The 15,344-nt window shown below is 41.0% G+C and overlaps 1 protein-coding gene across 2 annotated transcripts in view; it reads right to left on the bottom strand.

Annotated features, from left to right (window-relative positions):
- The window catches only part of LAMA4 (laminin subunit alpha 4), a 137,999-nt gene that overhangs the window by 64,218 nt on the left and 58,437 nt on the right, over positions 1 to 15,344 (bottom strand). Inside the window, exons 5-9 of one of the 2 annotated variants that reach the window (XM_004580311.3) lie at positions 13,082 to 13,296; positions 10,676 to 10,771; positions 9,138 to 9,289; positions 6,744 to 6,854; positions 843 to 954 (exon numbers count right to left, since the gene is read on the bottom strand). In XM_004580311.3, the coding sequence (XP_004580368.2) occupies positions 843 to 954; positions 6,744 to 6,854; positions 9,138 to 9,289; positions 10,676 to 10,771; positions 13,082 to 13,296 (686 nt within the window). Of the gene's footprint in view, positions 1 to 842; positions 955 to 6,743; positions 6,855 to 9,137; positions 9,290 to 10,622; positions 10,639 to 10,675; positions 10,772 to 13,081; positions 13,297 to 15,344 lie in introns of those variants that run through there. The other variant, XM_058657142.1, reaches the window with a different exon arrangement.

Genomic DNA, 15,344 nt, shown 5'->3' with positions numbered 1-15,344 from the left:
AAGAATCTTGTCCAAGATTTCCCTCCTTTTCTTCTATATGAAAGCTGTCAGTCCAGTTCTTGGGAAATATAACTAAGAAGGAGTTTAGGAAGCATTTGGACTGCTTGCTCTCATTCTAAAGGCAATAGTTGCCCTTGCAAGTAGCCTAGAAAATTGTGACTTCTCTTCAGTTTTTGTATTGTAGGGACACTCTAACATCAATTTTTTTTCTGCTTGATGGGTGTTTTGGCATTATATCTCCATGAAATGCCTGAAAAAAATTTGAGAATTTATTCTTTTTTTCCAAATGGATTTTGAAAAGAATGTTTCATTGTTTATTTAAAAGATAGATAGATAAATAGATAGATAGATAGTTAGAGTAAGCTATGAATTGCTGCACTCCACAAATGCCTGCAATAGTTGCCGTGGGGCTAGACCAAAGGCAGAAGCATGGAAGTCAAACTGGATTTTGCATGTGTGTGACAGAGACCCAAGTCCCTGAGCCATCACCTGCTGGCTCCCATGGCACACACTAGCAGGAAGTTGGATCAGAAACATAGGGGGGACTCAAACCCGGGCACCTCGATATGGGACATAAGCATCACAAGCTGCCTGTCAATGGCCGCACACAATGTCACCCTTTACATCTGTTCTGTAACATCCACAGTTAGTGAGGAGGAATGAGAGCTCAGAAATCTCTGATAAACTTGAGATGAAGACCTTCATAAGGTTAAACCTCTAATACTCCAGCAGATTCCTGGCACATGATAAGCACTAACAGTAGCCATTGTTTTTAATCGTTGCTAGGAACTTGCACGTTTCCCTGACATCAAGCTGAAGTAGAATAGGATGTGTCTGTTTACCTTGGATTTTGTCTCTCATGTTACGGGCTTGCTCTACAAGCTGAGTTGCATGGTTGATTGTATCCATGCTCTCCTTCTGAACCAGTTGCCCCTTCTGTGAGGCTCGACTTTCCTGCAAATAATCCAAATGAAGGCCAGATTAAATTTGTGAGAAAAGCATGCTGTATACATATATGTGGAGGTGGGTAGACATAAGGGATTCCATAAATGTAAATTTCCCTGGCACATGGAGGATCTATGACATATCACATTATTGAGCTATCACGCATGCGGACTGATGGTATGACCAGGTGAAGAATCTCAGAACGCTACACAATCAGAATGCTGTCCAGTCAGATGCTTTCCTGTGTCATTGATCACAGTTCAATACAAAGCAACCAGCTTTCATATGTAATTTATCCTTTGACTTTTTACTCTACCTCAAGATGTCAGATTACAGAATTATCCACATCTGAAGATTAACTTGATCTCACACTGACTAAAGAGTTTAAGGCTTCTAAGAGAAGACAGTTAAGAAAGTAGGTAGATCTTGATCCATGCAGTCAATGGCTGAAACTGGTCCATGGGCTAGTGCTGTTGTCAGGGCTTCATTCCACTTCCTGTCAACACTAACGACACTGTGTACCAAGAATTTCTCAAGCACATTGGGCACACAGAGGTGGAGCTCTTCGGAGCTGATCCTAGTCTCTCCACTTGGCAGCTTCCCATTCAGAGTTCTCCTGTAGTGTATGTCAATATTAAATTGTAACCTTAATGAGGTTCTGCAGAAAGGGTGTGTGTGTGTGAGAGAGAGAGAGAGAGAGAGAGATCAAGGACAGAGGATGCTCTGAGAGCACAAAAGTATTCAAGACCAGGACACTGACCTGTATTTTTAGCATGAGAAATTTGTATTTGTTTTTGGCATTTAGGAAGCCATGGTTGTATTTAAGAAGAGGAGGAGGGTTTCTGGCAGTTAGCAAATGCTCAGTCGCCTGTCTGGTGTTGTTTTGGCTTACCTCTTTAACAAAGTGCAGCAACACCTCCATAAACTGCAGGATAACTTGCCACATAGTGTTGGCAGACCCACAGTAGAGTGTGCATAAGGTAGGCAAGAGACCATTGCAAATTTCTGTCTGCCTTCATCGAGGGTTCTGCACAGAGGATTATGCTATGATTTTATCTGGGACATGTTCACACTTCTCAGCTGTAACCTAAACACTTGGTGCTTTAAGACGGGGATGGAGAACGTAGAGATGATAACACAGTAAGCACCGCCAGAACTTTCTTGCCAGGAAAGCCAACAATCCTTCTGTATGAAGCTGAGCTGGTAGCCCAGGGAGGACCTGGCAGAGCACAACGTGGCTGCCACCCTGCGTCCTGAGTCACTTCACTCTCTCTAGTCTTCATCTCGCAGGGTCTAATGCTTTCCAGAAAAGCAAAATTTATGGTCATGCAAAAATTAAATGGCACATAAAAAAAGGAATCTTTTTCTTGATGTCATCCCTCCTTGTTTTTAAAAAACGTGAGCACAAGCATAAAACACTTAAAAATTCTAACAAGCTGATTTTTGATACAGTGTAAATGAAGTTATTATGGCAAAACATAAGGCTCAGTTTTTGTTATGGCTTCATCCTTTGAGGGAAAAGCCTATTACTATTTCTGTAGAAATCCTACCTGCAAGAACTCTTACCTATAAGTTGTACCTTCCTTATGACAAACGCCAGGGGGCACCATAACATATAGGTATATCTATGCACACACATACATATATAAAATTTTAAAAACCTGAACTAATGGTAAAAAAGGAAATTTTATTAAATATGTATATTATATATAAATGTTGCAACATTACTGAATATACTACAAGTTACAATGAGATCTTATTTGAACATTTAATTTCTAATTTTTTTTATGAAAGGAAAGTGGTGATATGAACACGTGGAAGAATGCATATGCTTTGCTTTAAGAAGAACTGAGATTAAAAAAAAACTCACCTCATAACTATAAACTAGTTAATGGTTTTTATTGCACATGGGTTAACCATTTACTCACTGTTCACAGTGAATTATACTTGTACCTCATTGATTTTCAAAATGACAAATGTTTTTGGTCACACGGTATATAAAGCGTAGTTTAGATGAGCAATTAGAAGGAAATATATCAAATTTAATGAGGGTGGTAACTATTACCTACAGTGTTGACACTGAAACACTTTGTGGGTAGAAAGGGAGAGATTGCAGATTACTCTGGACACAGCAATAGTAAGAACACCAATATGCTGCTTCAGAATCTGTACAGTGCTAGCTGCTGGCATCACTTACCTAGCCGCTACATACTAATGACTTCCAAATACCTCTCTATCTCAGAGCTGCAGACTCAGATCTCTCATTGCCCTCTGGGTATCCCCAGATAGCTCCCTGCTAAAATATTCCAATGTCAACCATCAATCCTAGTCATCACTTTCCCAAAGACAATGCTTTCTTCCTTGCTGCTCTTCCAACTGGTCATCAGTAATTTTTTTTTAAAGATTTATTTTCATTGGAAAGGCAGATTTACAGAGAGAAGGGGAGACAGAGAGAAAGATCTTCCATCCATTGGTTAACTCCCCATGGGGCTGCAACTGTCAGAGCTGAGCTGAACTGAAGCCAGGATTCAGGAGTCTCCCATGTGGGTGCAGGGTCCCAAAGCTTTGGTCTATTCTCTACTGCTTTCCCAGACCATAAGCAGGGAACTGGAAGGGAAGTGGAACTGCCAGGACACAAACCAGTGCCTGTATGGAATCCTAACAGTTGCAAGGCAAGGATTTGGTCACTAGGCTATCACCCTGGATCCAAGAATATGTTTTTCCCCATTTGCTGTGTTTCTTACCACATCTGCAGTTCATCCCTGTTTACTGAAAATCCTTTCCAAAGTTAAAACAAGAAAGCATGCAGTGACTCAGTCTGGACTACTGCTCAGTCTCCTAACCCAGGTCACTGAGCATGTCAATCTCCACTGTCACCCTGACACACACTGGGGAAAGTTCCTGAGATGCAAATCTGAGAGCTCACAGGAGAAAATACACGTGTTTCTGAGCATGACCTGGCCTCCAACAACCTCAGCATTTTTTACTTGTCTTTGTCTAACAATTAATCTTCTGCAAATTCAAGACCAAACATCTCCAAGCCCCCAAGAGTGCATCTTTTTATTTCACATCTCTCTGCCTTGTCATATTTTTCCATTGCTTGGAAGTACCTGATAAATTCCTAGTCCTCCTAAATACACAAAATCATATTGGCCCTTTCTAAAGGTACCCTGCTAAAAGAGTTCACCATGTCTTTCTTAGAGTTACTCCTTGCCTCTATTACCACATGCAGTGCCACATTATCTTTTGTATGGGCTTCCCCACTAGATTCATTTTAGTATTTCTAACATTTAGCATAAAAATCATTACTTGTGAAGTGTTCGGTAAGGCTTCTGGAATAGAAGCATGTATTTATTGTCATCTGTCCTCTTCAGCAGTGATGAGGTTCGTGTGCTTTTGATGTATGGTGATGACCTGCTTTCCTTTCATCATATGGCCATTTTTGTATGCAGGAAATTTTCTGTGACTGATGAAGTAAGCAGGAGAGTAGAAATGGAAAAGAAGGAGAGGTGGAGTGGGTGGTGCAGCACCTCCTGAGCCATGGCTGGAGGCTGCGTTACATGAGTCAGGGATCCACAGTGGGTCTTCAAGATCCAGATGGTGAAGGGCACCACTGAAATTGGGACAGAGCCACTATCTCGACCTCTGCTTTGTCCACTTTGACTTAGAAATGATGGAGAGTGGGGTCTTGGTTTTGTTATTGTCATGACATATATGATCAGCCATGGTTTCAGGGAGACCCTTTTGAGTACCAGCTATTTGTGAGCTAGAAATAGATGACTGCAAAGAGCTGTGGAATTTCCCCCCAAAAAGGCTGGAAGGCTTAGATATGCAGATTAGCACAAAATTAGTGACTCCAGGTAAATGCAATATGTTAGACTTGAACGACCTGAGATCCACATGATGGCAACTTATAATTGAAGGTATTATTTTTCAAATACAAGAAACAACATTGAGGTGCTTTTTATCACTATGGGAACATAAAATAAAATCCTTCATTCTGCTTAGACTCAAATACTAGTTGTTACATTATTGATAGAAGACTTTCGAAGGCAAAGCTTTCCCTAATCCTTGGAAGAATCAATGGTAGACTTTTCTAGCTTAAGGGCTTGAAGGATACTTGAGAAATCATTAAAGCCAGCTCTTGGCATTTGTTTTGAAATGTCTCCATAGGTTCTTACGCTGTTAGAGCTGTTGTTATGGTCAGAAGAATGGTATTTTCAACAAGAACTGATGGAAACAGCTGGAAGAAAGTTGCTAGCACCTTTGTTATCCAGCTCCGACTTTGGTGGTCTGTTCTTAACACCCAGGAGCTTTTTCTACTGGGATGTCACTTTCAAGCTTACATTATTTTCTCCCCATGAACGCCTGCATTTAACTTACATTGGAAGTGGGAAAATTGCACAACCAAAGGATAAGTAAGGCTGTGTGAGTTGTGGGAAGAGCTCATCTTGGTGAAAATTTTCCTTAAGGATTGAGACACTGGTGACAAGTTATAACAAAGACACCAAAATGAAGCAACAATGAATTTTCACAAGGATTTCTTTCTTGGTATTTGCTTTAAAAATTAGGAGATTCCATTACTCATTCAGTGTGAATGGCTGAGGAAAAAGGCACCACTGCAAGGGAACTAGAGACAGTATTTTCATATATATTTTAAGGGATGGGATACATCCAAGGGCACAATTAGAATAATTTACAATTTTAGAAGCATGGTCTTCTAAAATTAGAAGAAGCCAGATCAAAAGAGAATACCAGAGTTATTGAAACCTGTATGCTTTATAGGAAATCAGAATGATTTTGAAGTTTGCTAAATTAACATTTAAAGACTCTTGCCAGAGAGCAGCAATTCCAGAATTTGCTGGCCAGACCTGGTGAAGTATTATGTAGATTGGGGTGTTAAACATTTTATTTTGTTAAATATGATGTCTTCTGATTTTTTTGAATAGAATGGATGATAAATAGATACTATTCCATTAGGCTTTTAGGAAGTATACTAAATGGTGTATTATACAAAATCTGCTCATATTTGATGCTTTTTAATTTGTGAGAGTTTTTCATAGGTCACATTTGCCTCAGTGATTTTTATCAGGCATTTGAATTTTTTATTACTTTATTTTTACAGGATATTTGAAATTTTATCCCATCAGATCAATTGTCTTTTTTAATGTAATTTTTCACACTGTACTTAGGTGTAGCATTATTTTCTTTTTCAGATGCAATAATTATTTAGTTGTATTTTCTTCTGAATTTGAGATGTATTCTCAACCTTGTAATTTGTCTGAAATTTATTTCAGTCAATGGCATAAAGTGATCACCAAAAGTGATTTTTCTTTCCAGCTAAACTAGAAATTACTTTCTTAGTATGATTCCTTTTGTTTGTCTTTATAATTTAAGGCATCCTTTAGCAAACACTTACATTTTGCATTCTATTATAATAAAGCATGTACTCTTTAGGTTTTAGTTGTAAAATTTCAAGGTAAACAGCTGAATGACTATTCTAATGGAAACATACATGAACCATTTAACCAGATGTAAATAATAGAAAAATTTCATAAACATAGTTTTCTTTCTTTGTTTCTTTTTAATGAATACCAATCAAAATGGGAAAAGATACTGAAGATCACGGATGTTAACGTTGCTTTATTTTTATTTTTGTTAGCTTTGTTTTATTTTAAGACACCCGGGTCACTGCATTTTTTTTCTGGTCTGTATTAAGCCTTGGTCGTTTGTGACAAGCTAGGCGTATGCCAGCTAAATCCTTTCTTTGAAGGCTATCCCAGGAACTGAATACATACCTTTCCAGCTAATTCCTCTAGGTCAGACATAAGACTTCTCATTGTGTTCTCAGCATTGTTGATTTGTATCTTTCTTAGGACATACTGGTTTTCTCTTTCTGATAATCTTGCCTGAAGAAACAAAAGAGTTTTGAAAATAATTAGTTGATGTGCACAATAGTTTCAAAAATACATGGTGAGAGACCTGGAAGTGGAGTATGCACCTCTGTGGCTGATCCGGTGTGGGTTGTCATGTAGGGCAGGGGGAACTGGGAGAAAATTCTGGGACTTCCACTTATTGGGCCAGTCACTCTGGCCTGAGGTTGGGACTGGACTGACAGAAAGAAAGGGCATCTTTTTCTTTTTTTTTTTCTTTTTTTTAAGATTTATTTATTTTTATTGGAAAGTCAGATAAACAGAGAGGAGGAGAGACAGTGAGAAAGATCTTCCGCCTGATGATTCACTCCCCAAGTGAGTGCAACAGCCAATGCTATGCTGATCTGAAGCCAGGATGCAGATCTCCCACGCAGGTGCAGGATCCCAAGGCCTTGGGAGTGCTTTCCCAGGCCACAAGCAGGGAGCTGGATAGGAAGTGGAGCTGCTGGGACTAGAACCAGCGTCCATATGGGATCCCGGCGTGTTCAAGGCGAGGACTTTAGCTGCTAGGCCACGCAGCTGGGCCCAGGGCATCTTTTTCTAATTTGTGCATAGATACAGTAAAGGCTAGAGGCTGAGCGTTAACATTTCAGTTTGGTCAGGCCTTGGATACATGGTCAATGTAAATGGAGTTTGTATTGGTATAAAGAGAGCAATTTGCTTACTTTGGTCTGCTTGCACCTCTTGTTTGCAATTCGAGGAGTTTGGTCTAAAGGTAACACTACTTAAATTATTTGGAGCTAAGTCCTTCAGTCTTGGCAATGAGTTCCTGTCAGTTGATGCCCACCTTGAAATTGGGTGTCAAGAGACTAAGTGCAGCCTTCAAACAGGTAAGCCTGGATCAGGATGATTTCATTATTTTAGTTATTATTATCTATTTACTTTAAAATACTTATTTATTTTTATTGGAAAGGCAGAATTACAGAATGAAGGAGAGGCAAAGAGGAAAATCTTCCATCTGCTGGTTCACTCTCAAAATGGACGCAATGGCTGGAGCAGAGCCAATCTGAAGCCAGGAACCAGGAGCTTCTTCTGGATCTCTTACATGGGTGCAGGGTCCCAAGGCTTTGGACCATCCTCTATTGTTTTCCCAGGCCACAAGCAGGGAGCTGGATGGGAAGTGGAGCAGCTGGAACACAAACTGGTGCTCACATGGGATCCAGCACTTTCAGGGGGATGATTAGCCAATTAAGCCATTGTGGTAGGCCCCAGAATAATTTCTAAATGTAAAATAGAAACTCTCTAAAATACCATCCAGCTCGACAATTTTATGACTTTTTTTTTATTTGCACATTGTGCATTTTGGCAACTCATTTGCTTTTCCAAAAAGCAATGAGGATTTACTATGCCAGGCACTATTCTAAGTTTTCTACATATATCAAATCTGTGAATTCTCTCAGCAATCCTTGCATGAGTCAGGTACAATAATTATCTTCCATTCCAGATGAGGAACCTGAAATGTAAAGAGGTTAAATAATGTACTCAAACTTACACAGCTAGTTAACGTCAGAGCTGGGAACTCAGCACAATCAGTCTGGTTTCAAAGTCTATGCTGTCATAGGGGGACCCCAGAGTGGTGCAGGAGGATAGGAGGAGACTTGTGTCCCAACCCTGGAGACTCCCGGATCCCCACAAAGGATTATCAATATGGGTACCAAGGATTATATCCCAACTGCCAAGGAGACCACGGGGAATTGGACTGTCTTCGGAGGCCGAGAACTCTGAGGCCATCCATTCCCTATTGGATCTCCCACAAGGGTTGGAAGAAGCCCAGATCCTTCCTCACAGGATCTAATGTCATTAGAACAACAGCCAGAATCCCTGAGCAGTTCTCAGAAACAGAAGAACAGTAAACTTCCTTTGAGACTTTGGAGAGGAGCTTTCTCTGGTCCTTACTTAGTTCCAACTTTGGCTCCCCACCCTCTCTTGCAATGACCATCAGGGCTGCTCCAGAGCACACCCCCACCCAAATTAGATCAGAGACCAATAAGGAAAGCTTAGAACAGACAGGAAGCAGCCAGCTTGGACTCCCGCATACGTTACTAGGTAGGACACAAAGATTAGTTACTCCTCATTAAGGTATTGAAGATTTCTCTGCACACTCCTCCTAAAACTGTTCTGCTCCTCAATTGTTAACATATGGCATGTTTGAGTTATAAGTTTGTTTGGACTATCCTAAAATTTGCAAAGTGGGGCTCAGATACAAGAAGGGCACAGAGGAGTTAGTAGGAGCACTGTAGAGGCACAACATCTGCATACTTTGAGGAGGTGGATGGTGGAGTTCATTTCATTCACATGCCTATGAGCCGCAGCCCCAGAAGACACGCTCAGTAGCCCCGATTTACTTTCCTCCATGGAGAGTGCTGCCAGCCGCAGGTCATCTGTCAGATCCCAGATGCACTTGTCACAGCCTGGAGGTGAAAAGGCCAAGTCAGAAAGCAGCATGGTAGCACACCACTTCAGATCACCAATGCAGACTTCCCTGGTCATCACCTATCTGTTCTGTTCTGGGTTGCAGAACGAGTCCTTATACTCAGAGGGACACAGAGCCTAAAATGAGGCAGCTTAACTTGGGTACTCTCCCTGCTTAGAACTTAAGGAAAATTACACATTCACAGTAGGGAAAAGGCTGAAGTGACATCCAGTACTGCCTCGAGAAAGAAAAAGCTCAAAAGGTGTGCCCACCTTCCCTTAGTAGAGGGTGTGCCCTCTGGGATGGCACCATCCTTATCAGGCATTAGATTTTCCTAGCACTTTCCAGGAGAGCTGGTTAATTTCTGGGCAGCCGTTTTCTCCTGTCTGCTTCTCTCAGTCTAGTAGAGTTCTGTCACACACTCAGGAATGGCACAGAATGTTTTGACATCTGTCTTGGCCATCCCTGCAACTGGCTCTTTTCCTTAGATTGCGTTCCCTTGTAGAGAGCTGATAAAGTAAGACTAAAGTGTTGATCATTGTTAATGTGTTATTTTGCTCTTTGAAATTTAACACAGTCTTGCTTACAAACTCTTTCGAGGCAAGAATTCCAAGCTGGCACATCGGGTTGGTGGGGGAGATATGTGGGGTTAGCACATCATCCTGACATTGACATTGCTTGAGAATCATCTATTTCACCTGTGTATATGTCACCCAACTTGTGCGAATCATTGGATTCTCCAATGAAATAATCTCTTTCTATTAGAGGAATTTGGAGATCAAGATCCTTTTGTCTCAGGCTTTTAAACCAAAACTTTGGTTTTCAGTATAATTTCTCTTGATTTGATTAACAGGGATGACAGAAACCAAGCTGGCGGGGTAAGGTGGGGTGGGAATGGCAACTCCATTTTCTAGAGATTGGATATTTTTTGTTTGGTCTCACTTCAGATATGGAGTGATTTGGGTAAAGCTACTTGTCTCTGGATATCTCAGTTTCCCAGCTGTGGTCAAGCATTGTCTGCGTATTTGTATTATCTGAGGCTGTTAAGAGTCAATACAGGAAAGGCAGCTAAAATGAGCTCTGTCACTGGGAATTACCTTTCTGCTTTTGCCTTTAGGTAAATGCTAAACATAAAAACTTGATAGAATGCATTTTATAAAACAGAGCTATGCAAGCGAAAACTGCAGCTGTGCCAATTGGAATCGAATGGGCCATCAAATAGTTTTGCGTGGGAATCATTTGGTTTTGGTGCAGATGGGGTTAAATCTAGGGCTGGGGTTGAAGCAGTTTGTAGAGAGAGTGATACTACATAGCATTTCTTAATCCCACACCTGCAGCACATTAGAGAAAGTGGGGTTAGTCAATCATATTCTGTTATTTTTACTTATGGTTGGGCAGTCCGTGCCTTTAGGGAGTTCAAAACCTTCTTCCAAGCATTCTCCGGTTACGCTGTCACATGGGCCTCCCCCACAATTGCACACTGTGGGAAACAAAAACAAGAGATCAGGGATTCATTTCTTAATACTCCAAATATGGACACATTTCCATGGTTTCTGGAAATAGTGGTTATTAGTGTATAGTTCTTCAATGGAGACTACTTCTTAAGATGGGACAGAATCCATTACATAAAGATTTTATCCCTCATTCACTCAGCCCAGATCAATATGATTTTTTAAAGGTGATCCTGGGGGAAAATTTGAACCTCAAATTTTTAAGATTCCTCTCCCAAATCCATGGATTCTGATGTGACTGTATTGCTGCTTTATTCCAAACAAATCCTAGTAAATTTCACAAGGCACTCAATGGGCACAGAGCCCAGTGTTTAACTTGAAATGGAAAGTTCTCCTCTCACTGTAGAGGGAGTTCCAGTTTAATCCAACTCCACGGTTGGTCACTGCCAGGTGTGAGCAGGGAGTAGTCCCAAGGGCAGTGAGTGAGGAGGTCCAGGAGCAATTCTTGGCTCCCAAGTGTTTGACCCTTGCCAAGACAGACTCCACGCTTCCAAATGATAGCTAACAGCGGGGTGGTAGAATGGCCAGGGAGAACACCCCAGAAAGAACTAAGAACATAATTACATGAATTAAAAGATCTGAGATCCTATTATTCATCTACTGATGATTTACAATAATACCTTTGGTAACAAACAAAAACTTGATCTTATCAGACTGTTCATGTTCCAATGATTTTGTAATAAAGAAGAATTCCTTTATCTATGCTAGCAATAAATTAGAATAAAAGTGTGAATGTTTTCTCCACCTCTTAGCTTTCTTCACAGAATAATCATGAAAAAATTAGCTTCAAGGGGGATGTTAATACAGTTCAGCTGTTTAATGGTTCACAAAATACAAATTTATCATACCATTCAGAAAGGATCATGGTTTATTCCTTCTAATATTAGTTTTTATTCCAAAGTGACCTATATCTTCCTAGTTGAAATGTAAGCCTAGTAAATGTTTTGATCAACCTTTCAGTTTTTGATTTTGCCTGCATGCTTCCTAATGATCTCTCTTTCCTTCTACTCTATTACTCCAGCTAGACTCATGCTCCTTTCTCACTCACCATTGCTCTGGGTGTTATGCCTCTGTGTGCATTGCTGTTTTGCAGGCATATTTATGTTCACTATGACTTCTGTAGAGTACATGTATTATTTTCCGAATTTTAAACTCCTCACTTATCATGCCTTTCGAATGGGAATCTGTCAGTGAAAGGATTTCCTGGAGAGCTTAGTATCTTTTAAATTCTAATTCCTATCCACAGGAAGACAGTATCTCTTTCCTTCTCATGATCCACTCAAAATCACATAAAAGGGAAGAAACATTCCATTTTTCCTGGCCCTTGACTTCAGAAGAAAGCAATGGAACTTTACTTATAAAGAGCTTCCCTCGACATGGCAAATAGATTGGAAAAATTATGAATAAAATGTGTATGCCTCAGTTTAACTGAAGTTCCACCAGGGAGATTTCTTATAGTGTGAGGAAATGGGGAGATATGTTATTTCTTTACCTTTCTTTTGTCAATCTATTTCACTGAAGTCAGTTTTACCAAATGTAACTGAAAGACGTGAATAAGAAAAATGATTCAAACCATGAAACATTTCACTCAGTCCCTTGGTCAACAATAGATAATCCCCAGAAGTCTGATTTGTTTCTTTGATCAAAATTGAAAAGACAGGGGCTAGCAATACAGTGCACTGGGTTAAATTAGTGCTGTGATGCCAGCATCCCATATCACAGTGTTGGCTTGAGTCCTGGCTGTTCTGCTTCCAACACAGCTTCCTGCTAATGCACCTGGGAAGGTTATGAAAGATGATCTTTGCTGCCCATGTGGGAGACCAGGATGGAGTTTTGGTTCCTGGTTTTAGCCTGGTACAAACCTGGCTTTTGCAGCCATTTGAGGGAGTATATCAAGAGACAGAAACAAATTTATGCATATATGCACTCTCTCTCTTTCTTGGTCTCTTTCTTTGTTGTTCTGCCTTTTAAGTGAATGAATGAATGAATAAAAGCTCATGGAAAAATATAATGAAAAGATACAAATAAATTGGAAAAATTTAAGGTGATAAGATCAAAATTCATTTGTATTTCTGATGGCTCATCCTACCCATGAACCAACATCATAATTAGAAGCCTTGATAAAAATTTCTATCCCTGCTGAGTTTTGGATACACATTCATGGAATGTACATTGTCATGGAAAAGTGATGATAGGGAGAGCACTTTAAATATTTCTCAAGGATGGATTCTTTATTTAAACTCAGAATTGACAGAGGACTGGGATTTATAGTACCATACCTGCACAGTTCTTGGCTCTCCTTGCATCTCCATAGTAGCCAGGAGCACAGCGTTCACACTTGAATCCTGTTGTGTTACGCAAGCAATTCCTACACTGGCCAGTGACTTCATCACAGTCTTCAAAGATTAGGTTGGGATCTGAATTTCCACTGCAGTCACATTTCTTACAGGTACTTCCAACGAGTAAGGGGTTTCCATAGTAACCAGGAGCACACCTGATTTGGAATACCACAAGTTAAACATTTAACATTCATAGTTTTTCTTCCTTTCTATCCTCTTTCCTACAGAGAAGAAAGACATTGAGAATATTTGTAGATTGTCATTAATGTCACTCATTTCCATTCTCTGCCAGGCTTTGTAAGGAACCATCTCTCTCTCTCTCTCTCTCTCTCTCTCTCTCTCTGTCTGTCTCGTGTTGTAGGTCACTTAATTTAGTGATATGCCAAGGTGTAGGAGGGTCTGGATGGAATGAGTCTATGGGGCATTTTTGCTCATGGCTGGCATAGAGTGGTTGGGGAAGATGTGTTAATGCAATGCAAGGAGAGGTAACAGTGGAGCACAGCTAAGAAGAGTCCTGGCCAAAATGTTAATAACACCTCCATTGAGAAATCCTAGTTTACATCACCGGCTGTCTTGCTTTAACGAACTGTCCAAGTAACTAAGCCTGAGCCAGCCAGTGTGAGCACTATCCTGGCAGAAAGGGACCGGCTCAGGAATGACTTAGTCCAAGAACAGCCCAGAGTCTCCTCTGAGAACTGAGTAAGACATTGTCTCCATCTTCAGGTGAAGAAGAGGCAGCGAGTAGCCCTCTTAGCTCCTGGTGGCTGTCCTATGACAAAGCAGAAAGCAGAGTGATCTGGGAGCACTCCAAAAAACAAGCTGGGGACAGACTGTGGTTTTTATAGCCATTTTAGAGCCTAGTGTCCATGGTTCTACAGCTGGGTCATAAGGAGGGAGCCCAGCTGAGTTGAGTGGAGATTGAAATCCATCTAGTCTTGGCTTACCTTGCCAAGTTGCACTCTGGGTGGGGTTGACTTGACCTGGGAAAAGAAATGCCTTTTTCCACATTACTCAAATGTGTGCTTTGGGCCATGAGAGGCTCTGGTCAGGATGGCAAGGAGGTGGGTCTCACCGAATGGGGCAGCTGTCACTAGGCTCTAGTCATTGGCTGTCACACAATGGCCTTGAGGGAAAGACTCATAGTCCCAGATCTTCTTGTTTTTGAAAAAAAAAAAGAAAGTGAAGATTTGTATTTTTGTGTGAAATCACAATTTCTGAAGGTTGGCCTAAACTTTGCAAGGTCAAACTGCACATGTTGGCTGGCTGATTGTTTCTGGCGTCTGCTTTGCTGTGGATCCTTGTCTAGAAGGCATGATGAAGATTCAGGGAGTGGCTGGAAAGAACGTGTGGTTATACCGCATGGGATTTAAGGCCAGGCAAAGGAGTTTATGCTGGCTCAGGAGAGAAAAGGAGAGAGAGTGTCAGAGAAGGTTATTGAAGGTGATAAAAGTGAAGGATGCCAGTATTGGCTTTGGAGTGGGGCATGGACTTTAGGCTGGCATGGGAATGCAGGGCTGGGGTAGAGGGCATGAGCTGGGACTTGGCCTTGGCAGTAGAAAGGAAGGGAGGATTTTCCAAGGAAATCAGAAATCCCTGGCCAGTAATAATAAGACACTGCATGAAGAAAAAAGAAAGAAAGAAAGAAAGAAAGAAAGAAAGAAAGAAAGAAAGAAAGAAAGAAAGAAAGAAAGAAAGAAAAACAAGGCTTTCTTTTACAGTAGGGGGAATTAAAATTCTGAATACTTGAAAATTTGGAAAATGAAAAAATCCATATGTGTCATTCTGGGACCCTCACATCACCCCTGTACCTCACATTGCCTGTGCCCTTGCAGCCTTTGCTGCTGTGGCTTTCTGGGGTAGTTGTAAGGATGGTGCCTATTTAGTCCCAGCCCTTTGCTTACGTTGTATCTGAAAGCTGCACCTTTGTGAGCTGCTTTGGATGTTGCCGCACCTGGGAGGGAAGCTACCCAGGCCTGCTGTTCTGAAGATAAGAAGTGATGTGTGTTTTCCAGGTTCACATAGCCAGGAGGCCACAGTGCAAAACCTAGACCTTTTGACCCCAATATTCTTTGCCTCACTCCACCCTGGACCGCACTGCAACTGCTATAATGAGTAGATTCAGCCAACAGAGGGGCGATTCATATCCACTTTCTGTAAGGCATAGGAGACAGAAAGAGGAAAACACACAGCCCATGCTCAGAAA

This window comes from Ochotona princeps, chromosome 1 (genome assembly GCF_030435755.1).
Source record: "Ochotona princeps isolate mOchPri1 chromosome 1, mOchPri1.hap1, whole genome shotgun sequence".
Classification (NCBI taxonomy): domain Eukaryota; kingdom Metazoa; phylum Chordata; class Mammalia; order Lagomorpha; family Ochotonidae; genus Ochotona; species Ochotona princeps.
Note: the sequence above shows the minus strand (reverse complement) of the source record. Positions and strands in the feature narration are given on the sequence as shown.